Source organism: Dendrobates tinctorius, unplaced genomic scaffold (genome assembly GCF_039654945.1).
Source record: "Dendrobates tinctorius isolate UK_male_01 unplaced genomic scaffold, ASM3965494v1 ptg000003l, whole genome shotgun sequence".
Lineage (NCBI taxonomy): Eukaryota > Metazoa > Chordata > Amphibia > Anura > Dendrobatidae > Dendrobates > Dendrobates tinctorius.
The window spans coordinates 84,868,551-84,894,859 of NW_027361671.1; the positions used below are offsets into that span (position 1 = coordinate 84,868,551).

Genomic DNA, 26,309 nt, shown 5'->3' on the forward strand with positions numbered 1-26,309 from the left:
TGTGTGTCTGTGCATATGTAGCAGAGCTGTGTGTATATAATACACACTGCAGAGAAAAACTTACAAGAGATATGACATCGCTATTAAAATTTATGATGATGACCCCTCCACTTTACATCACCAGGGAAGATTTAATTAATAATAGTAAAAATGTTTTTCCTATTTTCTGCTGTGTAAACCTGGGGTGCGTCTAATGGTAAGTTGGGTCTGTAGTCGAAAAATACAGTAATTATTGTTTTCTGTACAATCAGAAGGTAAAGCAGGATCCAGAAGATGACGGCCAGGGTGCTCAGCAGAAGCAGGAGAATGCAAGTGGCCCTCAAAAAAGTCGGTCACTTCCCATGCTGGATGTGGTCATCCGAGACGCAGAAGCTCGGCCATTTGAACTACTCATGCAGTTCTTGTACACGGACAAAATTAAGTACCCGAGGAAAGGTAAGTCTTGTATCGTTGAGCTGCTGCTTATGTCATTGGGACTGTGATCAGTGTCCTTGGTTGGATCCAGGGATATTTGATATATTGCATGAATGGAGTTATGAGAACATATCAATTATGCTAACAGGATTTGTGTTCCAGTAAGGAAGGCTAATAACTATGGAGCTGGGAATGTAGATCACATGTGCGCCCCATTACTTATTTCCCTCAGTGCATTATTCAGAGAAGCAAAGATTGATGATCTTATTGCGTCTCTGCACATGAATGTCTATTAACGGTGATTGTGCCCCTCAGGTCACGTCCAGGACGTCCTCCTCATTATGGATGTGTATAAGATAGCGCTGCACTTCAAGCTGTCACGTCTGGAGCAGCTCTGTGTTCAGTACATTGAAGCATCTGTTGACCTTCAGAACGTCCTCGTAGTGTGTGAAAATGCCAACAAGCTTCAGCTGGACCAGCTGAAGGTAAAGCCGGGCTGTGCCCAGCTCAAGGCTGTGACTTTCCACCTGATGGGAAGCAGCAGATGTCATGTATATGGTGTAGAGGTATTGCTACGCCAGGCTGCGCTTCAGAGAAACATTCAGGCTTAATGGGGCTGATCCGGTTACTGTACATCTCATTATTCCAGAGCTACTGAATATCCACATGATGTGTGACTAGACTGCCACTGACATGCCTCTCTCTTCACCAGGAACACTGTCTGAACTTTGTAGTAAAGGAATCCCACTTCAACCAGGTGATAATGATGAAAGAGTTTGAGCATTTGTCCTCCTCACTGATCGTGGAGATTGTACGCAGAAAGCAGCAGCCCCCTCTCCGGATCCATTCTGATCAGCCTGTTGATATAGGTTTGTCACTGGCTATGGTAAATTGCTATGTTCTGGATATGTGACCATTGATGTTGTGCATTGTATATCTTGTGATGTAATTGTGTAATGGCTTCCATTAGGCTGTGTTCACACAGTGCTAGCACAACAGAATGCAAAGAAAGGTTTGGCCACTATATGAAAGCATACACTGTGTGCAATGTGTGACAAATGCCATTGTATGTCTCTGAGATTCTATTACAATTAAAACTGCCACCTACTCTGTGTACCCGAATATCAGCGCTATCCCTTCTCTTCACGGTCTTGTGTCTGGCTGTAAGACAACTTGCTGCAGCAGGAGCCTCCCCTGTTTGTAGTAGAACTAGAGGAAAAAAAATATCACAAATTGGTCAGCAGCCAGAAATAGAACTTATTAGCTGAAGATTAACCCCTGGGTCTTCTACTGATTTTTTTATAAGGCTAGGTTCACATTGCGTTAGGGCAGTTCGTTCAACGCATGCGTTAAACGGACTGCGCTAACGCAACTGCCTTTTTTATCACGTTAGCGCAGATGCTCCATCTGCACTAGCAGAGACGGACCCTCGAACACTGCAGACTGCATCCGAGGGTCCGTCACAGCATGATGGCACATCGCTAATGCATGCTGATTTTGACATGCGTTAGCGATGCGCACATTATGGCAGTCTGTGGCAGAGTTAACGGATGCGTTACATCGCGTTAATGCCGTTAAACAGACTGCCATAACGTTTTGTGAACCTGACCTAAGATTGTCAACCAGTGAGAGCAAGGTTACTATGTAATTTTAAAATGTATTTGTTTCTACATTAAATGTTTTTCCTTAATGCTTCAAAATGGACAGATATATCAGGGTGCCATACAGGGCAGATACCTCTTTGATGACTATATTTAATTTCTGCGATCTGTCCTGGGCATTCCTTTATGCACTCGTTGGCACTCCACCATACAATTGCGGGGTGTCAATGGATTTCCAAGGCAGCTGAGGACCCGCTGAAGGACCCTGTCGCTGCCATGTTTGTTTTTCTGTGAAGTTCAGCCATAGCCTGGGCTTCATAGGAAGTCAGAAAAAAACACCTAAAGAGATGAACTGTAATATAAGTTGGTGTGCATTCTGCATGTAAGCGCATGTTCACACTGGCCACTAAACAGACAAAACCTAAGATACAAACAAAATTAGCAAATATCCTGCAGGAAATAAATAAATGGCAATATTTCATGAAAATAATACAGGATTCTTAACATAATTTTGATTAAAAAAAAAAAAAAACATAAGCCATCCCACTGTGTCAAGGTGACCCTATTAAGGATGTGCTAACCTCAAGTATTGTGTCGGAAACCATTATTTTTGCTGTATACGGTAATACTGACTTATTGCAGTAAATAGTAATGTTTTTTCTTGCGGAGAGTGACATGTCAAATCTGCCGAGATGAGGAGACTTTTAAACCACAATGCTCCTTTGGGAAATATGCAAATTGTCTCTTCATAGAGGATGAGGACTAGGACTTGTCACATGACTTGGGATAAAAACCAAAACCAGAGTCTCAATTTGCAGACACTGTGTTTCAGGAAACTACCCCTCGTCAGTGCAAAGTGTGAGATTAGGTTTGTTTGTGTGAGAGGCGTCTGACCGGGATCCAAGAAGTATGGTTTCTCCTTGCAGAGAGTGACATGTCAAGCATGCCGGGATGAGGAGATTTTTAAGTCGCAATGCTCCTCATTACCGCTTGAATCCCGGTTTTGGCTTTTATCCTAAGTCATGTGACAAGGCTCGTTAAAGGGGCCAAGGGTCCACATTGACTTTTAGGATTGCCACTTCCTATAGGTGGCCCTGGAGTTCCAGTCCTCTTCTCTGAAGAGACAATTTGCAGCAAATAGTAGAAGCGATCACATTAATGCCAGTTCAAGTCCTGTATAGAGACTGGGAAATTAAAACTGAAAAGAAAAATATAAAAATGTGAATCACTCCCCTTCTCCCTAGTACAAAATTGTAAAAAAAATAATACATACTTGGCATTGCTGCATCTGTAAAAGTCTAATCTATTAAAATATAACATTTTTTTTGTTGCTGTTTTACAAACTTCACAATTTTTTTTTTTTTTTTAGGCTACTAAAATGTGAAAAAAGAGAAACATTTTTGGTATCCACAGTACTTATACTGATCTGAAGAATCATTTTGCCTGGTCATTATTCTGATAATGAAAAGTAGTCGGCACTCCAGTCGTTATTGTGGTTCACGTGGAGGGAATGATTCATCCAAGAGAAAAGAGAAAATCCCGGCACTCACGTGTTGATTTAAATTAAATCAACACGTGAGTGACGGGATTTCCTCTTTTCTTGGATGGTCATTATTATGACACAATTAACGCCATGAATATGAGACCCAAAAACAATGGCGGAATTGCTATATTTTTTTTATTCGCCATTTCGTTGCACACGGAAGCCTGGAATTTATTTTTGTATTTTCTTGTGCACTATACAGTAAAATAAATACAAAATCCAGTCCTGCAAATTAAACAAATGTATGCCTCTCTGATAAAGTAGGGGAGACCGGGGAAATACAAAACAAAAATTGTCTCTGTCCTGAAGAGGTTAAACATGTAAAGTTTGTCTGGTCCACGTTCTGAATACCTGGACAGATCAGCAGACATTAAAGGCTTAGGCTGGTTTCACATTAGCGTTTGTGTGCGCAGAGTAGGCCTGCATACTTTTTTTCCTTTAGATCCGCATGCGTCTTGCGTACCTATATTTAACACACAGGGACATGCGTTGTATGCGGATACAACTTAAGTGTTGTCTGGATGTCTTGTCTTTACATTTTCTAATGTATCATTGTTATATGAGGCAGATATGCAATTAGCTATACTGAAACTATTCTGATTGTCTTTTAGGCACCTCTCTAGTCCAAGATATGAAGGCTTATCTGGAGGGCGCGGGAAGAGATTTCTGTGACATCACCTTGTTACTGGATGGTCACCCAAGACCTGCACACAAAGCCATCCTTGCTGCTCGCTCCAGGTGCGTGTCAGATGCAAGCTATGGTCTATAATGTTTGTAAGCTTTTTCAACTTTCTACACTCCTCAACATTGAAATTGCAACTCCAACAAGTCCTGCAATTATAGAAATCAAAGGATGGATAGACATGTTAATGAAATGCCAATGATGGAAAAATGGGAACAACATTTTTAAAACTCTCAATATATTCCGTATCAAGTATGAGATCATGGGATGTGGCGTGCAAGGAGATGTGAGCAGACGTGTGTAGAGGAGCTTCTGCAGTAATCCTTCAATTATCCAGATATCAACTCCTGGATTTTGGTTGTATCTACTGCAAGCTCTCTGATCTAGTCGTGTTGCCCCAGACCTTGTTGCGAGCATTAAAACATGTATTATGACCTGCCAGTAGAGCAGAGTGGGACGTGAGGCTGGGCTCTCCAACATGGAGCCATCTGAAAAAGACAGAGCGACAGATGTTTCAACACGCCTGGAGCGCTTTGCCAAACCTGCTCGTGTTGGACCGGGGGCTGCTTCCCCTAAACTGGAGGGTGTTACCCAGGAACACATGTTGCAGAGGATGTTTCTAAGATGTCATCTTTCTTCTCCAGCACTAAACATCCAGCTTCTCCTGAAAATCTGCCCTCAACAGCTCAGGTGTGCAGCTGAACTCTGATCGGAGAGATGTGGAAGGTGAATCCTTACATGTAGACCAACTATACATGATGTATTTGAAGCTCTGTAACACAACTCTGGCCTCCATAAATATACATATGAGCAGTCTCAAGAGGACATGTCCCTGATAAAATGAGTCTTAAAAATAGTGAATGAGAGGCTGAAGGCACAGTGTGTACACTTGAAGACCAGACTCATATCATCCAGAAAGATGTTAAAAAGAATGTGCAGAATATTAATATGCTCTTAAACAAGGCTGAAGATCTGGAAAACAAACTCAGAAGAACAATATACAATTGGTTAAGGTTCCAGAAGGAGCCGGAAGGAAGAGATGCGGTGGCCCGTTTTGAAAATTGGATTTGGAAAGGACACTAGCCTCTGTGTGCCATAGAGAGGGCCCACAGGTTTCCACTGTGCCCACTATTTCCAGGGGCACCACCTCTCTCTGTGCTGATTAAGCTGCTCCAGTTCAAGGATCTGGACCCTATCATACGCAAAGCCAGAGAATCACCCTAATCTGATTATCGAGGAGAGGAAAATATCCTTATTTCCAGATTTCTCTGTGGGGGTTCAGAAAAAGAGAGCACACTTACGGATATAAAGAAACATTTGCATGTTTTCGACGTCTTCTTTGCAATGCTGTATCCTGCTCAGCTGCAAGTAACCGCTTTTGGCAAAGTATAAGCTCCACTTGCAACAATACACACAATTACACACTTTGGCTTCTATCATTGACGATAATAATGGTTGTCTGAGGAATGTTCTGCTACGCTGAATGCACTTGGGCATGGCTGGCAGCTCACTTTGTAATTGACGACCAGTGATGTCCCTTAAGGGCTCGATGGGAAACAAACCTGGAGATGCTACAAGCCATGACAGCAACTTTAGGCCACACAGGCTGCTCACAGTAGCACAAGCATCGTGCGGCCTGGCGCTGTGTTGAAAAACTGCTCTTGAGACAGTTAAAATATCCATACTTAAGGTTCCTTAGGATGGATTAATCGTGGAACCAAAGGCACTAGTAATTGTTACACAAACCATCAGAAGTTATTTGCTTGACATTGGGCTATGAGCTAGACGTCCACATACAGGTGTTCCGTTGACCTCACATCACTGCTCTCAAAGGTTATTATTATCGCAAGACTGCGAAGGAGTTCTACCATTTTCAGTGATGAGTCCCACTTCTTTTTTAACATATTTATTTTATTTATTTTATTTTTAACACATTTATTAATGACCTTTTAGGGGGCATAGAGAGTAGAATTTCAATATTTGCAGATGACACTAAACTCTGCAGGGTAATCAATACAGAGGAGGACAATTTTATATTACAGGAGGATTTATGTAAACTAGAAGCTTGGGCTGATGGCAAATGAGCTTTAATGGGGATAAATGTAAGGTCATGCACTTGGGTAGAACGAACAAGATGTATAATTATGTGCTTAATTGTAAAACACTGGGCAAAACAGTCACTGAAAAAGACCTGGGTGTATGGGTGGACGACAAACTCGCATTTAGCGGCCAGTGTCAGGCAGCTGCTGCAAAGGCAAATAAAATAATGGGATGCATTAAAAGACGCATAGATGCTCATGAGGAAAACATAATTTTACCTCTATATAAGTCACTAGTGCGACCACACTTAGAATACTGTGTACAGTTCTGGTCTCCGGTGTATAAGAAAGACATAGCTGAACTGGAGCGGGTGCAGAGAAGAGCGACCAAGGTTATTAGGGAACTAGGGGGTCTGCAATACCAAGACAGGTTATTACACTTGGGGTTATTTAGTTTGGAGAATCGAAGGCTTAGGGGTAATCTTATTACAATGTATAAATATATGAGGGGACAGTACAAAGACCTTTCTAATGATCTTTTTACTCTTAGACCTGTGACGGGGACAAGGGGGCATCCTCTACGTCTGGAGGAAAGAAGGTTTAACCCCTTCACCCCCAAGGGTGGTTTGCACGTTCATGACCGGGCCAATTTTTACAATGCTGACCACTGTACCTTTATGAGGTCATAACTCTGGAACGCTTCCATGAATCCCGGTGATTCTGACATTGTTTTCTCGTGATATATTGTACTTCATGTTAGTGGTAAAACTTCATTCAAATAACTTGCGTTTATTTGTGAGAAAAACGGAAATTTGGCGAATATTTTGAAAATTTCGCAATTTTCCAACTTTGAATTTTTATGCCCTTAAATCACAGAGATACGGCACACAAAAAACTTGATAACTAACATTTCCCACATGTTTACTTTACATCAGCACAATTTTGGAACCAAAATTTTTTTTTGTTAGGAAGTTATAAGGGTTAAAAGTTGACCAGCGATTTCTCATTTTTACAACACCATTTTATTTTTAGGACCACATCACATTTGAAGCCACTTTGAGGGGTCTATATGATAGAAAATACCCAAAAGTGACACCATTCTAAAAACTGCACCCCTTAAAGTGCTCAAAACCACATTCAAGAAGTTTATTAACCCTTTAGGTGCGTCACAGGAATTTTTTTGAATATTTAAAAAAAAATGAACATCTAACTTTTTTTCATAAAAAAAATACTTCAGGTTCAATTTTTTTTATTTTACCAAGGGTAACAGGAGAAATTGGACTGCAAAAGTTATTGTGCAATTTGTCCTGAGTACGCAGATACCTGATATGTGGGGGGGAACCACTGTTTCGGTGCATGGCAGAGCTCAGAATGGAAGGAGCGCCGTTTGACTTTTTCAATGCAAAATTGGCTGGAATTCAGATTGGACGCCATGTCACGTTTGGAGAGTCCCTGATGTACCTAAACAGTGGAAACCCCCTACAAGTGACCCCATTTTGGAAACTAGACCCCCCAAGGAACTTATCTAGATATGTGGTGAGAACTTTGAACCCACAAGGGCTTTACAGAAGTTTATAACGTACAGCGGTACAATTAAAAAATCATATTTTTTCCACAAAAATGATCTTTTCACCCCAATTTTTATTTTCCCAAGGGTAACAGGACCCTAAAAGTTATTGTGCGATTTGTCCTGAGTACGCTGATACCCCACATGTGGGGGTAAACCACTATTTGGGCGCATGGCAGAGCTCGGAAGGGAAGCAGTGCCATTTGACGTTTTTGGCTGGAATTGAGATCGGACACCATGTCGCGTTTGGAAAACCCCTGATGTACCAAAACAGTGGAAACCCCCCACAAATGACACCATTTTGGAAACTAGACCCCCTAAGGAACTTATCTAGATGTGTGGTGAGAACTTTGAACCCCCATGGGCTTCACAGAAGTTTATAACATAAAGCCATACAATTAAAAAATCATATTTTTTTCACAAAAATGATCTTTTCACCCTCAATTCTTATTTTTCCAAGGGTAACAGGACCATAAAAGTTATTGTGCAATTTGTCCTGAGTACGCTGATACCCCACATGTGGGGGTAAACCACTATTTGGGCGCATGGCAGAGCTCGGAAGGGAAGCAGCGCCATTTGACGTTTTTGGCTGGAATTGAGATCGGACACCATGTCACGTTTGGAAAACTCCTGATGTACCAAAACAGTGGAAACCCCCCCACAAATGACACCATTTTGGAAACTAGACCCCCTAAGGAACTTATCTAGATGTGTGGTGAGCACTTTGACCCCCCCAGTGCTTCACAGAAGTTTATAATGCCCGGGCGTGAAAATAAAAAATTCGTATTTTTTCCAGAAACATGATCAATTAGTCCCCAATTTTTTCATTTTCCCAAGGGTAACAGGAGAAATTGGACCCCCAAAAGTTGTTGTCCAATTTGGCCTGAGTACGCTGACACCCCATATGTGGGAGAAAACTACTGTATGGACACACGTCGGGGCTCGGAAGGGAAGCAGTGACGTTTTGGAATGCAGACTTTGATGGAATGGTCTGCGGGTGTCATGTGCGTTTGGAGAGCCCCTGATGTACCTAAACTATTGAAACTCCCCACAAGTGACCCCCATTTTGGACACTAGATCCCCCACGGAACTTATCTAGATGTGTGGTGAGCACTTTGAACCCCCAAGTGCTTCACAGAAGTTTATAACACTCGGACGTGAAAATAAAAAAATCATTTTTTTCCACAAAAATGATATTTTACTCTTCGCCACGACAGCACCCACTGGAGGTATCGGATCCGCCCATTTGGAACAGGAAACCCTACAGGAAAGATAAAAGGGGCGGTCCGCCTTTCCTCCTCAGTTTTGGTTTCCTGTTCCAAATGGAGCAGGATCCTGCAGGATCTTACCCGGGCCATGCATCCGCCTGTGCGGTCTCCTCGGGAACGGCAGGGGCTGCGGTCCGGAAGCAGCGTCGGGGGAGATTCCGTTTGACGGCTCCCCCCTCGTCTGGTGGCATAGTGGTAATGACCGGGTCCGGGGAGGGCCGCCCGGTCTTACCAGGGAGCGGGCCGGGCCGGTCCGGCATCCGGGGGATCCCCCCCCCAATCGGTGGGGATATAACGTGGAGGTGAGGCCATGAGCGCGCGAGCCGCGCGTGTGAGTAGCGGTGGCGCGGGAGCCGGCCGGCACCCGACGCTCCTATACCCCGGAAGTAATGGTTGAACTTCCGGGGTAGGATGGCGATGACGCGGCCAATGCGCCCTGTGACAGGGCGACTTCCGGGGGCACGACAAGAATAAAGATAAAACAGCGCTGCATCGTTGGAACCATGTCGTCCCCCGCAGAGTCGCAAACCCCAGCAGGGGATTCAGCTGGGGGCAACTCCACCAGGGACCGCAGCGCCAGGACAGAGACTGCCCGCAGGAGCGAGGCAGCAGAAACCCGATCCAGACCGTCTCAGCCATCCGACCCGGTATTAAGCTTCACTGGGTGAGTGTGCAAAGTATATACTCTACCTATTAAGCTAACCTCCTCCCTCCCCCCCCCCTCTCTTTACCTTTGACCTCTCACTTCAGTCAAAGAAAAAAGAAAAAACTAAACATAAAGAATGCGCATTATGTTCAGATCCTCTCCCTGACTCCTACCCCAAAAAACTCTGCAAACAATGCATGAAAGAGACCAGGCAGGGGTCGACGATATCTTCCAAAGATATCCGAGCCATAATTAGGGAGGAAATACAAGCCATCAACCGCGCCAGCACTCCCGCAGAGTCCAGTCATAAGAAACAGGTCATTGTTAGTTCAGAGTCAGAGGAAGAACAGGAGTTAAACTCAGGCTCCGCATCCACGTCCTCATCGTCATCCTCGGAGATGGAAGGACGCGCATGTTTTCCACTGGACAGCGTAGATAACCTTGTAAAAGCGGTTAGAAATACTATGGGATGTGAAGAGGAAAGGGGAGCCCAAACCGCGCAGGACATTATGTTTGCGGGATTGGCAGAGAAAAAGAGGAGATCATTTCCGGTGATACCGGCAATTAAGGACCTCATCAAAAGAGAGTGGGAGAAACACGACCAGAGGGGTTTTCTCCCATCAGCTTCAAAACGGAAATACCCGTTCACTGATGAAGACCTATTAAAATGGACTAAAGTACCAAAGGTGGATGCCGTCATATCCTCCACTTCCAAACAGACCTCGATTCCGGTCGAGGATGCAGGATTGTTAGCAGACCCATTAGACCGAAAGGCTGAATCTTCGCTCAAAAGGTCCTGGGAATCCACCATCGGGGTATTCAAACCCGCAATAGCCAGCACATGTACTGCTAGATCAATGCTGGTATGGCTAGATCAATTAGACCAGCAGATTGAGCAAAGAGTGTCAAGGGAGAAACTGCGTGCAGCCATCCCGTTGATAAGAGGTGCAGCTGCCTTTATGGCAGACGCTTCAGCGGACACCCTAAGACTGGCAGCGAGGTTGGCAGCCCTGGTGAATAACGCCAGACGCGCGCTGTGGATAAAGAGCTGGAAAGGGGATGCACAATCAAAATCCAAAATTAGTGCAACCCCATGCGAGGGTGAGTTCCTCTTTGGAAAAGCCTTAGACGAAATTCTCGCCAAGGCAAAAGAAAGGAAAAAGGCCTTCAGTGATTCTCCCATTCCGTTTTATAGGAAAACCTTTAAGAGACGGCCATTCGGGAGAAGAAGACAATCGGACAGAACGAATAGATGGGCCACGAAAGACGAAAAGCAGAAGGGTACCATCTTCAGAGGGCCAACATATAGGAGAGATAAAAATTAAAAGTTTAGACCCACCAGTTGGGGGTAGATTAAAATTTTTTTTTACCAAGTGGGAACAAATTACGTTAAACCCATGGATTTTGAACATAATCAAGGAAGGAATAAAGATTGAATTCCTTCGGATCCCCTATGAGTTCTTTGTTATAACTCGCCTTAATTCCTCACTTCAGCAAAAGGCTCTCGAAGACGAGATTCGAGTCCTACTAGCTAAAAAAGTTTTAGTTGACGTCCCTGAGGAACAACAGGGTAGAGGCTTTTACTCTCCCCTGTTTTTGGTGTCTAAACCAGACGGTACGTTTAGAACCATTATTAATTTAAAGAAGCTAAATTCATTTATAAAAAATTATAATTTCAAAATGGAATCAATTAGATCCACTATAAAGCTTCTTTTCCCAAATTGCGTAATGGCAGGGATTGATTTAAAAGATGCTTATTATCATCTCCCTATACACAACAGATTCCAGAAATACCTAAGAGTCGCAGTGGAAGTCGAGGGAAGGATTCGTAATTTCCAATACGCGGCAATGCCCTTCGGGCTTTCCACGGCACCAAGAATATTTACCAAGGTGATGGCAGAAGTGATGGCCTACCTTCGCCAAAAGGACACACTAATTGTGCCATATCTAGACGACTTCCTAATAATTGGGAATTCAGTCAAACAATGTACTGAACGCGTAACTGACGCAATCTCCTCTTTTCAGAGCCTTGGCTGGATCATCAATATCCAAAAGTCCAGACTCGATCCGCAATCTCTCCAGACATTTCTAGGATTTCAACTAGATTCCTTGACCCAGAGATGTCTACTACCTCAGGTAAAAATCACCCTCACAAAACAAAAAATACAAGCATCTATAGATAAACCACGTGTATCCTTGAGAGGAGCAATGTCACTATTAGGATCACTAAATTCTTGCACCCCGGCAGTCCGGTGGGCCCAGTACCATGTCCGTACGCTACAACACCAGATCCTCCAAGAGGATAAGCGACATAGTGGTCATTTGCAGAGCAAAATAACCCTGTCACAAGAAGTCTTGACTTCCCTAGAGTGGTGGTTAGACGATGACCATTTATGTTCAGGAGTTCCATGGGTTATAGTTCCATCCTGTATCGTAACCACCGATGCCAGTCCCCAGGGCTGGGGAGCCCACATGGAGAATGGGTTTCGTCAGGGAAGGTGGAGTAAAGAGGAATGCGATTACTCATCTAATTTAAAAGAACGTGTTCTATGCTCTATACAACTTTCTTCCGCAGCTCCAACAGAAGCATGTAAGGATCCTATCGGACAACACCACCACAGTGGCATATATAAACAGACAAGGAGGAACTCGATCAGAGACTCTGATGTCTTCAGCGGCAAGAATTTTAAACTTAGCAGAAAACTATTTTTTGTCCCTCTCGGCCCTTCATATCAGAGGCGAGAGCAATCAAAAGGCAGACTTCCTAAGCCGACACACTCTACGACAAGGAGAGTGGTGCCTCAATCGGAAGGTCTTCAGGGACATAGTAGCCTCATGGGGACAACCCGAGGTGGACCTTTTCGCCACAAAGGAGAACAGGCAGATAAAAACATTTGCCTCCCTATCTCCGTCAGATCACCCAGACATACTGGACGCCTTTCTAGCTCCATGGAATTTCAACCTGGCGTATGCGTTCCCTCCATTGATCCTCCTACCTCAAGTAATTCGGAAGATCAGAGACGACAAAGCAAGAATAATCTTAATAGCACCGTTCTGGCCAAAAAGACCGTGGTTTTCGTGGCTGCAGATTATGTCAATAACAGATCCTTGGATCCTTCCGACTGCCAATCTACTCTCCCAAGGCCCCTTTTTCCACCCTCAAGTGCTCAGCTTTTGAGAGGCAGTTATTGAGGACAAGAGGATTCTCGGAGTCCTTAATTACTACACTACTACAAAGTAGAAAACAGTCCACAACCCAAATTTACACTAGAATATGGAAAAAATTTCTTCAATTCCATACAGTACCTCATACAGCAGAAGTTCCGATAATACCAATCTTGGAATTTCTGCAGAAGGGGAAAGACTTAGGCTTAGCAGTAAATACACTGAGAGTACAAATATCGGCATTAGGAGCACTATATGGCCATAATATAGCAGGCAACAAGTGGATAACTCGTTTCATTACAGCATGTGAACGAATAGCTCCAATCCACATACCCTCCGTCCCTACATGGGATCTAAATCTGGTCTTGGACGCCCTAACGGTAGACCCCTTTGAGCCGATCGACACAATACCCTTCAAATACTTAGCACTTAAAATGGCCCTCTTAGTATCACTGACCTCAGCTAGAAGAGTGGGTGATATCCAGGCCTTGTCAATAGATCCACCTTTTTTCCAAGAATACCAAGACAGATTGGTATTAAAACCAGACCCTGCCTACCTGCCAAAAGTGGCAACAAAATACCATAGATCTCAGGAGATACTCCTCCCAACCTTCTATAAAAATCCCTCTACTCCGGAAGAGCAGAAGTTCCATACGCTGGACGTCAAAAGAACTGTCCTAAAATGTATTGAGAGGTCCAACAGTTGAAGGCAGAGTAGGGCCCTATTTGTTTCATTTCAGGGCTGTAAGAAGGGGTATGGAGTCACGAAGAGCACCATTTCCCGGTGGATCAGAGAGGCCATTCGTTTAGCCTACTCCGCAAAAAACGAAGATCCTCCAGGGAACATCAGGGCGCATTCCACCAGGGCAATGGCAACCTCTTGGGCGGAAAAGGGAGATGTTCCGATTGAAACTATATGTAAGGCGGCAGTTTGGTCATCCCCTTCTACCTTCTATAACCACTACAGACTTGATCTTTCATCAACCTCTGACTTAAGCTTTGGCAGGACTATCCTTGGCACGGTGGTCCCACCCAGGTGATGGTCTCTGGAATCTCTCCAGTGGGTGCTGTCGTGGCGAAGAGTAAAAAGCCGGATTACTTACCGGTAATGCTCTTTTAATGAGTCCACGACAGCACCCGCTCACTTCCCCCCCTAAGGATATCAATAGTTAAAGTATATTAACCAAATAATGGATAAGAAAGATGTTAAAATAAGAGAACATTGCCTAATCCTTGGCGGTCCTTCTGGTACTCTGAAACGTAAAACTGAAGAGGAAAGGCGGACCGCCCCTTTTATCTTTCCTGTAGGGTTTCCTGTTCCAAATGGGCGGATCCGATACCTCCAGTGGGTGCTGTCGTGGTCTCATTAAAAGAGCATTACCGGTAAGTAATCCGGCTTTTTTGCCCCCAATTTTTTATTTTCCTAAGGGTAACAGGAGAAATTGGACCCCAAAAATTGTTTTGCAATTTGTCCTGAGTAGGCTGATACCCTACATGTGGGGGTAAAACACTGTTTGGGCGCATGGCAGAGCTTGGAAGGGAAGGAGCACCATTTGACTTTTTCAACTCAGAATTGGCTGGAATTTAGATCAGACGCCATGTTACATTTGGAGAGCCCCTGATGTGCCCAAACAGTGGAAACCCCCCAATTATAACTCCAACCCTAACCCCAACACACCCCTAACCCTAATCTGAGCCCTAACCCTAGCCCTAACCCTAATGGGAAAATGGAGATAAATACTTTTTTTTTAATTTTATTATTTTTCACTAACTAAGGGGGTGATATCGGGGGGTTTGATTTACTATTTATGGCGGTTTTTATATTTGGCAGCTGTCGCACGCTAAAAGACGCTTTTTATTGTAAAAATAGTTTATGCATCACCTCATATTGAGAGCTATAATTTTTCCGTATTTTGACCCACCGAGTCATGTGAGGTCTTATTTTTTGCGGGACGAGTTGACGTTTTTATTGGTACCATTATCGGGCACGTGACATTTTTTGATCGCTTTTTATTCCTATTTTTGGGACGCAGAATGAACAAAAACCAGCGTTTCATGAATTTCTTTTGGGGGGGTGCGTTTACACCGTTCCGCGTGCGGTAAAATTGATAAAGCGGTTTTATTCTTCGGGTCAGTACGGTTACAGCGATACCTCATTTAGGTCGTTTTTTTATGTTTTTGTCGGTTTTATGCAATGAAAACTATTTTATATAAAAAATAATTATTTTTGCATCGCTTTATTCTGCGAGCTATAACTTTTTTATTTTTTCGCTGATGATGCTGTGTAGCGGCTCGTTTTTTGCGGGACAAGATGACGTTTTCAGCGGTACCATGGATATTTATATGCGTCTTTTTGATCGCGCGTTATTACACTTTTTGTTTGGCGGTATGATAATAAATCATTATTTTTTGCTTCGTTTTTTATTTTTATTTTTTAAGGGTTTCGCTAAAGGGGTTAACTAATGGGACAGTTTTATAGGGCGGGTCATTACGGACGCGGCGATACCTAATATGTGTACTTTTATTGTTTGTTTTTTTTATTATTTCCAAAAAATGGATTTATTGGGGGAATATATATTTTTTTTTTTCTAATTTATTTGGCGATTTTTTTTTAAATTATTTTAACACTTTTTTTTATTTATTTTTTTACTTTATTAAATAGTCCCAGGTGGGACATCACTGTCCTGTGACAGATCGCTGATCTGTCACATCACAGATCACTGTGACAGATCAGAGATCTGACACAGGCACTGCAGAAGGCTTCCTCATGCCTGCGCTTTGCAGGCACTGAGGAAGCCAGCTTCCTCAGGCCCCCGAACGCCCCCGTCGCCATCTTGGATTCGGGGGCCTGGAGGAAAGGAGCCCCCCGCAGCAGCGCTGCACATTGCGCTGCCGTGGGGGGCTCAGGGAAGCACGGAGGGAGCCCCCTCCCTGCCGATGCTTCCCTTTAACCCCCGGTACACCGCGATCATGTTTGATCGCGGTGTGCAAGGGGTTAACGTGTCGGGGGCCGTCCGTGACCGCCCCTGACACATTGTGCCAGGTGTCAGCTGTGATAATCAGCTGACACCCGGCCGCGATCAGCGGCGCTCACCACGTGGGCGCCGCTGATCGCGCCGACGTACTATCCCGTCCATGGGCATAGGGGCCCAGGTCCCATGGACGGGATAGTACGTCGGATGGCAGAAAGGGGTTAAGCATACTCACAGACTCGGATTCTTTACTGTAAGAGCAGTGAGACTATGGAACTCTCTGCCATATGATGTTGTAATGAGTGATTCCCTACTAAAATTTAAGAAGGGACTGGATGCCTTTCTTGAAAAGTATAATATTACAGGGTATATACACTAGTTTCCTTAATATTGCGTTGATCCAGGGAGCTAGTCTGATTGCCGTATGTGGAGTCGGGAAGGAATTTTTTTCCCCAATGTGAAGCTTACTGTTTGCCACATGGGTTTTTTTTGCCTTCCTCTGGATCAACATGTTAGGGCAAGTTAGGATAGGATATGGGTTGAACTAGATGGACTTAAAGTCTCCTTTCAACCTTAATAACTATGTTACTATGTTACTTGTGACTTGGACGCAATGATAACTTGAGATTGGTCTGGAGACCACACATGCAACTCCATAAAAGGGCCTTCACAAGGGAACTCTCAGCATTATGGTGTGTTGGAGCATAATGTACTGTCCTCTAACCTTCATTCTAGGTACACTAACCGCTCAGTGTTACATTGATTTGGTCAAGTATCCAGTGGTTACAGTAGTTCATTAGTAGAACAAGAACAGTTGTTCACTGACAACACCAGGCCACGTTTGTCGTGCCACTGTGAGCAGCCTGTGTGGCCTATACGTTCTACCATGTCCTACCGTGTCTCCAAACTTATCTCCCATCGAGCAAATCTGCAACTTCATTGATCGGTAATTTCAAAGGCAGCTACCTCCAGCGGATATTGATGATTTGTGTCCCTGAGTGAATTCAGTGTGAGAGAATATTCTTCAGACCGTTAATAACCTTATTGGTAGCAGCCAAGGTACAGCAGTGCGTGTATTTCTGCTCTTGGTGCTTGTACCCCAATACTGAATAAGTTTCCATTTTTTCTTCATTTACATATCGTTACCATGTCTATCGATCCTGTCATTTTCATAATTTACTGACTTTTCCTTCTCGAGTTAGAATTTCAACATCCGCAATGAAATTGCAGTCACTTCATTATCTATCACTAAAGTTGTGTACAAAGATGTGCAGGTCCCTGGTCCAGTTGCCATATCGGTAGTTTGTGGTTGTCAGACCAGGGCCCTGTGCACCACCTCCTTCCTCCCTGTATCCCAGTACAATGTCATGTGTGTGTTGCAGCAGGCCTACTCATCAGAAGAAGCACAATAGATATGGGCAGGTAGGAAGAGGTTTGCATGGTTCTTACTAGTACTGACATTTCTGGTGTAACAGGGTCCCGCTAATCTTTTTGCTTATTTCTCAATCATTCAAATTTTTTACTTAATCCGGTATGTCTTACTGCTCTTATTTAAATTAGTGGGTGGCTAGGAACTTTTTAATGGGAGCGCTTAGCAGTCACCTGCTTTAACCATTAATGAGTTTTTAGTGCCTACCAGTTTAAACCATCATGACCTGTATGCTGCACCATTTTTGTCATCAAAACTGATGGAGCCCACAAAGACGGCTCTGAATATTATTGTCATCAGAGCCTTAACTGGCAGTTTATGAACATGAAAGAACATACCAGCCGCTGTAAGGTCAAAGTGTATTGTGTAAGCAAGGAATTGCAGAAGTATGCTGATAGGACCTGCTGTTGGTGGAGAATATTTCCCTCACTTAATTGACGACATAAGACCTGTGTTATTATGGAAATACCACAATATGATTACCAGTGTCATCACCATAAAGATCGGACACGGAGTTATAGTTGTCTACCTGACAGACATCTAATGTAATGCCATTGAAGAAAGACTGTTTGATAGCTGCTTGTTACAGAAGGCCTATTACTTTTAAGATAACCAAGATATCCAAGTTCCATAAAAGCTTTGCTTTCTTGGCTGTTATTTTCTTTTCAGCTACTTTGAGGCCATGTTCCGCTCTTTCATGCCTGAGGACGGACAAGTGAATATTTCTATTGGTGAGATGGTGCCAAGCAAGCAAGCCTTTGAGTCACTACTTCGTTACATTTATTATGGAGAAGTCAATATGCCTCCTGAAGACTCTCTGTATCCTTTTATTCCAGCAACTACCTTAGAAATTATTAACATGTACAAATGATAGAGTAGGTCTCGGTAGTATCTCATTCTATGTGTGTATAGTAGATTTCCGCTGCTAAAATGTTCATGTGTTATATGTCTGGCTCCAATACAGGAAACAAAGGGTTTGCCTACTCTGTAATCTGGTGGGAAAACAGGAAATACACCTTGAATGTTGGCTAAAATATTATTATTGCGCCATTTATTCCATGGCGCTTTACATGTGAGGACGGGTATACATAATAAAAACAAGTACACTAATCTTAAACAATACAAGTCACGACTGGTACAGGAGGAAAGAGGACCCTGTCCGTGAGGGCTCACAATCTACAAAGGATGGGTCAGGATACAGTAGGCGAGGGAAGAGCTGGTCGTGCAGTGGTTTGGTCGATCAGTGATTACTGCAGGTTGTAGGCTTGTTGGAAGAGGTTGGTCTTCAGGTTCTTTTTGAAGGTTTCCACGGTAGGCGAGAGTCTGATATGTTGTGGTAGAGAGTTCCAGAGTAGGAGTGATGCGCGGGAGAAGTTTTGTATGTGATTGTGGGAAGAGGAGATAAGAGGGGGAGTAGAGAAGGAGATCTTGTGAGGATCGGAGGTTGCGTTCAGGTAAGTATCGGGAGATGAGGACACAGGTTGTGGATGGCTTTGTATGCCATGGTTAGGGTTTTGAACTAGAGTCTTTGGGCAATGGAGAGCCAGTGCAGGGGTTTACAGAGGGGAGAGGCCGGGGAATAGCATGGGGACAGGTGGATTAGTGGGGCAGCAGAGTTTAGAATAGATTGGAGGGGAGGCCACAGAGCAGGAAGTTGCAGTAGTCAAGGCAGGAGATGATGAGGGCATGGACTAGAACAGATTCTTGGTTGAGGAATTTATGGATCCGGGAAATATTTTTGAGTTGAAGTTGGCAGGAAGTGGAAAGGGCTTGGATATGTGGCTTGAAGGAGAGATCAGAGTCAAGGATTACCCCGAGGCAGTGAACTTGTGGGACTGGGGAGAGTGAGCAGCCGTTTACTTTAATGGATAGGTCCGTTGGGGGGTCGAGTGAGATGGGGGAAAGATGATGAATTCTACTTTGTCCATATTAAGTTTTAGAAATCTAGCGGAGAAGAAGGATGAAATAGCAGACAGACATTGTGGGATTCTGATTAATAGGGAGGTGATACCTGGTCCAGAGATGTAGATCTGTGTAGAGAAGAGCAGGGGCCCTAGGACTGAACCTTGCGGAACTCTGCCAGATAGGGGGCGAGATGAGGAGGTGGTGTGCAAATGGGAGACGCTGAATGTCCAGTCTGTTAGGTATGAAAAAATCCAAGGTAGGGCCAAGTCAGTGATGCCAAGAGATGAGTGTCTGTAGTAATAGCGAATGGTCCATTGAGTCAAAGGCTGAGGACAGGTCCAGGAGGAGGAGGGCAGAGTAGTGTTGCTTGGCTTTGGCATTTTATAGGTCATTGGTGACTTTAGTTAGGGCAGTTTCAGTGGAGTGATGTTGTTGTAAGCCAGATTGTAAGCTGTCGAAGAGGGAGCAAGAAGAGATGTGGGCGGACAGTTCAAGATGGACGTGTTGTTCCAGTAGTTTTGAGGCATAGGGGAGAAGTGATATAGTGCGATAGCTAGATACAGAGGATGGGTCAAGAGAGGACTTTTTGAGCATAGGTGTGATTGAGTCATGTTTAAAGTTTGAGGGGAAGACACCAGTTGTTAGTGATAGGTTGAAGAGATGGGTTAGGGTTGGCATGAAGACTGTGGTGAGGTTTGGGATGAAGTGAAGTGTTAACCGACCCCGACCCTTGTCTCCATCCTGACTCTCCAGTATACATGAGTGTTCAGCTTGGCTGAGCTTTCATTTATTTCAAAGGAAAGAGAAGAGAACAAAAGGATCGTTCTCTTGAATTCAAAACTGCCCGAGCCTTATCTCCCCCGACATAGTGTGTCAAGGAAGAGTCAGGAAAACCCTATCTGACTTTAAGGGGTTAAACTCTTGTTAAGAGATTGGTACAGTTAGTTACAGCACGAATAATCACATTTGCAGTTGTCTTCCTTTTTCTGACTGTCATTCTCTTGCTGTGAGAGCTTTTGTTTTCCAAGGAGATCGAACGCTAGAGCCTGTCTGAACATGTTCAGTGGGCTACATTACAGGCTGAGCAGTTAACACATGATCCCAGCCATCTCTCTTCAGCCTATTCATTTCTGTAGAGCAGTTATACAGTGCTTCTCACCTCCCTGTTTGGTTCCTGACTTGAAGCTGCTGTTATCCATCCTGCAAAATCACAAATCTGTGACCTCCACCTGTCTAGTTGTAGTCACTGCTCACTTTTCCCATGAGCTGTGGGCTTGTTCAACAAGACAGTTATGTTGATTTACGTATGTAGAGATTACTGTGTAAACTTTAGAGCAAGTGAACTATAAGACCTGAATCTGTCACAATAGTATATTCAGGTCTGCGGAATGACAAAGCTTCTTAACCAGAACTGTCACTCACGGAGCAGTGCTCTTTAACCTAAAGCTTATGGGCGCCTTAAGCGCTGGCAACATTTGACGGCCACTAGTTCCGTTAAATGCATGTGCCATAAATGGAGCTTGTATTTTGTGTACAGCACTGGTAAAGCTACCATGGCAAATAAATGCCCTTTTTTGTTCTGCCAGTAAATAGGGTAGGGCATTTCTAATCAGCTACCATATTTTTCGGACTATAAGACGCATTGGACCATAAGACACACCCCAAATTAAGGGGTGAAAAAAAGTTTTTTTATAAAATGGGGGTCCATCTTATCGTCGGAATTTAAGGTATCTTACCTGAGTGCCAGCAGTGGTAGAGCGGGGTCACAGGAGGCACATGGACCCTTCCTCAGGAAGCCAGTGGCAGAAGAAGTGGGGCAATGCTGCAGTCCCGGGGTATCCCAGTGGTGCAATGCTGCGGGTCCTGTGTCGGCGGTGAGGCAGAGCAGTGTGTTGCATGGGTCCCTTCCTCAGGATGCCGGCGACAGAAATGTGGCGATGCTGCAGCCCGATGTCCGCAGTGAGCAGAGCCGAGTGCATCATTGGTTTCTTGACGGCCTTTTTCCTGAAGCCGAGGGCCGCTGAGAATTCAGTCTGTGCACGCGCGGCCTCCGGCAGCCATTATCCTGAAGCAGAGGGCCCCCGAGATCTCAGTCTGTGCACGCGCCGCCTCCGGCGGCCCATGGCGTCAGGAGGATGGTTGCAGGGAAACCAGTGATGCACTCCGCACTGCTCACCCCCGACACTGAGCTTCAGCATTGCCACAATTCTGCCGCTGGGTCCCTGAGTAAGTGACGTTGCTACACCACTATCGCAATCCCTGGTAAGACTGCGTTTGGACTGTAAGACGCACCTCCCAAATTTTTGAGGGAAAAAGTGCGTCTTGTATTCCGAAAAATACGGTAATTATGATATTTCAGAGAAGCCTTAAGACAGCAGCTACAAAGTGGACAAACCTCTAATAAGGTATCCAGATGATTTTCTACATTCCTTATCACAAACACCAGATATTTGTTCTCTGCTCCATATTATTATGGATTCTTCAGTAACCGGTTGCAGGCCTATTGCCGACAAAACCTAGAGATGAATGTGACGGTTGAGAATGTGCTCCAGGTAGAGGAACCTATGAATTACTAACCACTGTTAGCTGTGATATTACAGTGAAGACCAATGGTCCAGAGTTCCTATGAATGTTCTTAATCATTGCCTTGTGAAAACTCATAGATGATAAGCCGAAAAACCAGCACTTTCTCATTTGAAAGCTGACTGCATCTTTCATGTAGGCCTAAAAATTGTTGATTGGCAATCACATCCTATGTAAATTGTGGATATGCTGCACAAATATGCATACTGTGTGCCGCATATGCAGAAGATTGCTTGTGTCAAATGGCACTTGCTACAGTTTCATTTATGTGTTATTTCTTAGATAGGCGCTTGTGCACAGAGTAACTGCCATGTAAAGGACCTCTCTTTATTAGAGGGAAATGTATCTGGACCAAAAGCATGCCAATAAGGAGAGGACTCTTATAATAACCTTGACAAATTTGAAGTAATGACCTCCAAGTAATAAAATATGAATTTTATTGTAAACATTAAAAAATGCAACAGATAAAAACATAAAATGTCAAAATATCCACATTTAGCAACAGTAAGTAAGCGAGGTTCTCCGTTAAGGCTCAAAAAAGACCTTTATTTAAGTTGTAGAAAGCATGGAGTCCTTTATGTGAGGTTATTGTACTAAAAACACTAAGTGTTTTACATACAGCTGGCTAGGATATCCATCGGGGACCGATTTTAGTTGTGATTGTGCACGAATAATCCTCAAGGGCACCATACACTCTAGATTCATTTTGACCGCCAGCAGTGTATGTAAGGGCCTCTCGACTGTCCCCTGGCAGATGATGTCGGTGGAGATGAGGACATGTCCAATTTTGTTCTGATGACCATTTGGTTTTTGGCAAGATAAGCCTTCAGTAGAGGAGTCTGGCTGCAGCTCTTTCATTGAGAACACGGGAGCTTTTAGCAGAATGAGGGCTACTGTGTATTGGAGATATAGCTGGAACCATCCTTTGTCATACAGCAATCTGTTGTGTATGTTCACACTACACATAGAACATTGGACTGAGGAATTACTGGAAGGATTCTGGAAATATCTCATGTGATTCTCATCAGGTGGAATAAATACATAATAGGAGGAATCTCTGTTTAATGTGAAGTTTGTGTTTCAGATCTTAGAGGCTGCAGATAAGACACAAGCCCTGGATATGAAGAAGCACTGCCTTCACATCATTGTCCATCAGTTCACCAAGGTTGGTGGGGCTCTGGGAACATGTTGTCCTCTCTTCAGTTTTGGAGCAATCTTTTCTACTGTGCCTTCAAAAACAAATGCTGGTTTTTTGCACTAACATTGACTGTTCTACTGTGTGTGGGGATTAGAGGGGGTGAGGAATGGCTGGATTGGTCTCATCAGACTTCACCTTCAGTGTTGAATTGCATTCTGCCAAACCTTTCCTAGGCTTGTGTGTGTGTGTTTCCATCTCATCCTTGTAAATTCGTTAACTCTTTCACTTACGGATCTGTCACCACTTGTTGCTAGATATGTCTTTTTATATGTTTGTTCATAATGCCATTCCATACATTTTCATTCTTGTGAAGTCAATTGCAGAATAGTAGTAATTGACTGATGCTTCCATGAGTTACCTGGAGCGCGTATCTTGTGTATGCCTCTTTTGTCTCTTGTTGCGCTCTATGCACTTACCATTTTTTAAGCATCTGAAGAAATAAAATGGTTATTTAATGTCTCTGTCCTTTCTTTGTACTTAACTTTCTACTCTTGTTTTCCTATAATATATGAAAACTAGTCTGAATTGCGGAGTATACCCATCCAAATTATTATAGGATATTACATTTTGGATATCCATGTAAGAGCCTATCCGTTTTTGTTAGCAGATGACACTACACTCCTCCTCATTGTTCCTCCTTTCCTCCCTCACATGAAGGTTGCCAAGCTGCCGAATCTACGGTCATTGAGCCAGCCTTTACTCATCAACATTATCGAGTCTCTGGCCAGCCACATCTCGGACAAGCAATGTGCGGAGCTAGGCTCAGACATATGAACCAATGTTTTCTAGGACATAGTTGTGGAAACATTCCTCGCTGCTGAAGGTGGATGGCCTTCGTAGAAGAAACGGGACCATGAAGAGTAGTTGAATATACTGTATTCTGAGATTTGCCCTGCACATTACAGCAGTAACAAGTATCACTACAGTATGTATTCTGCTGTTTAGAAGTGACTTTATATGGGGTCTAGTCACACATCCTTTTCCTATGATGGTTTTTCTCTTATAATTGTAATTTAAACCCTTATTGGCGTAATTCTAATTAAATAGCTGATTTGTTCTGTCATCACTTTTAAGACAGAATCCATGCTCAGAGAAAAAGGACAGCTACTGAAATAGGGCGAATATCAAGGCGGTTAGATCAGATGTTTGCTCATTTATTAAGTTGGAAGAGCCAGTAGGAATGAGAGAAGAGCATGCTATACTAGAAAATAATCTGCAGATAATTCTCCCAGTAGAATCAACATTTATGTTTTGTATGATGATATTTTTTTTTAAGGTGTTGACCCAAAAAGACCCCTCCCTTCTAGATGCCCCATTAAAACATGTGGATGTTCGAAGACCATAGGGTAACCCTTTTCTTTTAGTCATGGTATTGGTAGTGTAGTTCTGGTGAATAAAGCCCCCATCACACATAGCGATCTCGCTACAGAGTCACAAGTTTTGTGACATAACAGCAATCTCACCAGCGAGATCGCTGTGTGTGACACTGACCAGCGACCGCCCCCCCTGCCGGTTATCGCTGATCGTCCTGGAATGGCCAGGAAATTTTTTTTTGATCGCTGGTCTCACGCGTCGCTGAGTGTGACAGGCGGGAGACCAGCGATCAACGCGCTGGCAACTAAGGTAAATGTCGTGTTTCTAAGCGGCGCGCAGCGCTTAGAAACCTGATGTGTGCCTTAGTTACCAGAGCGCTGGTGCAGGAAGCTGGTAACCAAGGTACACATCAGGTTTCTATGTGCCGCGCGCTGCTTAGAAACCCGATGTGTACCTTGGTTACCATCTCCCTGCACCAGCGCACTGGTAACTAAGGTACACAGTGGGTAACTAAGCGACGTGCGTCGCTTGTTTACCCTCCTATCGCTGGTGCTGATCGCTGGTGAAGCTCCCTGTTTGGCAGCTCACCAGCGATCATGTAGCGACACACCAGCGATTCTGACAAGGTCGTATCGTTGTCGGGATCGCTGGTGCGTCGCTATGTGTGACGGGGCCCTTACATTACTCTTCCCTGATGTGAATAGATAAAAGCTCACGGTTTCAGTAGACAGACCCATGAACAAACAAAAAAGACAGAGGAACCAACACTTGTCTCCAATGTCTGACACTCCAGAAAAATGATACCTTCCAGTGCCAGGGCATGGGGCGGCTGTGAGCTGGGTTCTTTTGTTTTATTCAATATTTTGCATTCGCTCTTCTTACCTTGCTAACACGGTTCAGTAGAAATACTGTTACTGTACCATGAATATAAATGCAAGTGTCAGTGCACATACATGATGCACGATTGCACCATTTAGTACTCCTTCAGTTTGTGTGTACATCTGTGTTTTGGTATAATAATCTGTAAAACATATCTTTTGCACAGAAGCTTCAATGGACCATTTCTTTCTTAGGAATGTACATATTGAGATACTTTTGTTGTACTTTTTGACAAGTTGTCAGTCTGGTTTACATTGTAATTTTTTTAGACATAAATATTAATGCTTCACAAAGAAATGCATGAGGGGACCCTCTTGCACAGCCAAATTTATTTCTGAAAATACTGCTAATACGCACTACCACTGTCTAACTGGAGAGAAGACTGATAGAACTACTTTATATCACTACATCGTCCGTGTCTCCCCAAACAACTACTAAAAAGGGGAAACCTACATGTTAATCAGCTGAGCAGAACATTCGGCAGAATCATTGAATGCATGAGATCCAAAAATGAAAGGCTTCAGGATCCTAATGGTCATCTTATCAAATCTATCCTGAATTGGATCTTGTGGCAAATTAAACCTGGGACTCGCCTTTTCTCAATTTTTGGAGAACAATATGATCAGATATAAGATAAAAAGTGGACATTTTTCCTTTTAAGCAAGTATAGATGGTAAAATGCATGTCTATATACTGTACCCATACCTATCTGCTTTCTTTGTATTATAAAATGTACATGGTAAAAGCATAATGTGCCCCAGTATCTTCTCTTCTGTATATTGTGATATGAGAGGAAACAGACATGTATCTAGTTACAAATAAAATGTATTTATTGCTGTAACATAAGTGTCTGATGCCAATTTGTTCCAGAATCTGCAGTTATCAAGTGATGGTGTGGATGCCCAGCACGCTATTAGACAGAAGCCATCACACCCATATTTAGATGAAATTTGGGGAAAATCTGACCTTGTTGTAAGACACACAACCAAACTAAGCTTCCATGCATCTACAGAGCTGTAATACAGAGCCGTAGCTCCCAACTGTCAGTTTCCGGCCTTGTGTAATATACTTACAGTGAGTGCATCGGAAATGGTGGAGTCTGAC

At 43.6% G+C, this 26,309-nt stretch overlaps 1 protein-coding gene across 2 annotated transcripts in view; it reads left to right on the forward strand.

Moving 5' to 3' along the window:
* LZTR1 (leucine zipper like post translational regulator 1) overlaps window positions 1-26,051 on the forward strand; it is a 92,632-nt gene extending 66,581 nt beyond the window's left edge. For both annotated transcript variants that reach the window (XM_073557973.1, XM_073557979.1), the window contains 8 exons: window positions 252-435; window positions 730-899; window positions 1,127-1,283; window positions 4,170-4,296; window positions 17,996-18,145; window positions 21,678-21,783; window positions 22,899-22,979; window positions 23,670-26,051. In XM_073557973.1, coding sequence (XP_073414074.1) covers window positions 252-435; window positions 730-899; window positions 1,127-1,283; window positions 4,170-4,296; window positions 17,996-18,145; window positions 21,678-21,783; window positions 22,899-22,979; window positions 23,670-23,786 — 1,092 coding nt within the window. In that variant the 3' untranslated portion in view covers window positions 23,787-26,051. The remainder of the gene's footprint in view (window positions 1-251; window positions 436-729; window positions 900-1,126; window positions 1,284-4,169; window positions 4,297-17,995; window positions 18,146-21,677; window positions 21,784-22,898; window positions 22,980-23,669) is intronic.
* Window positions 26,052-26,309: the final 258 nt, after the last annotated feature.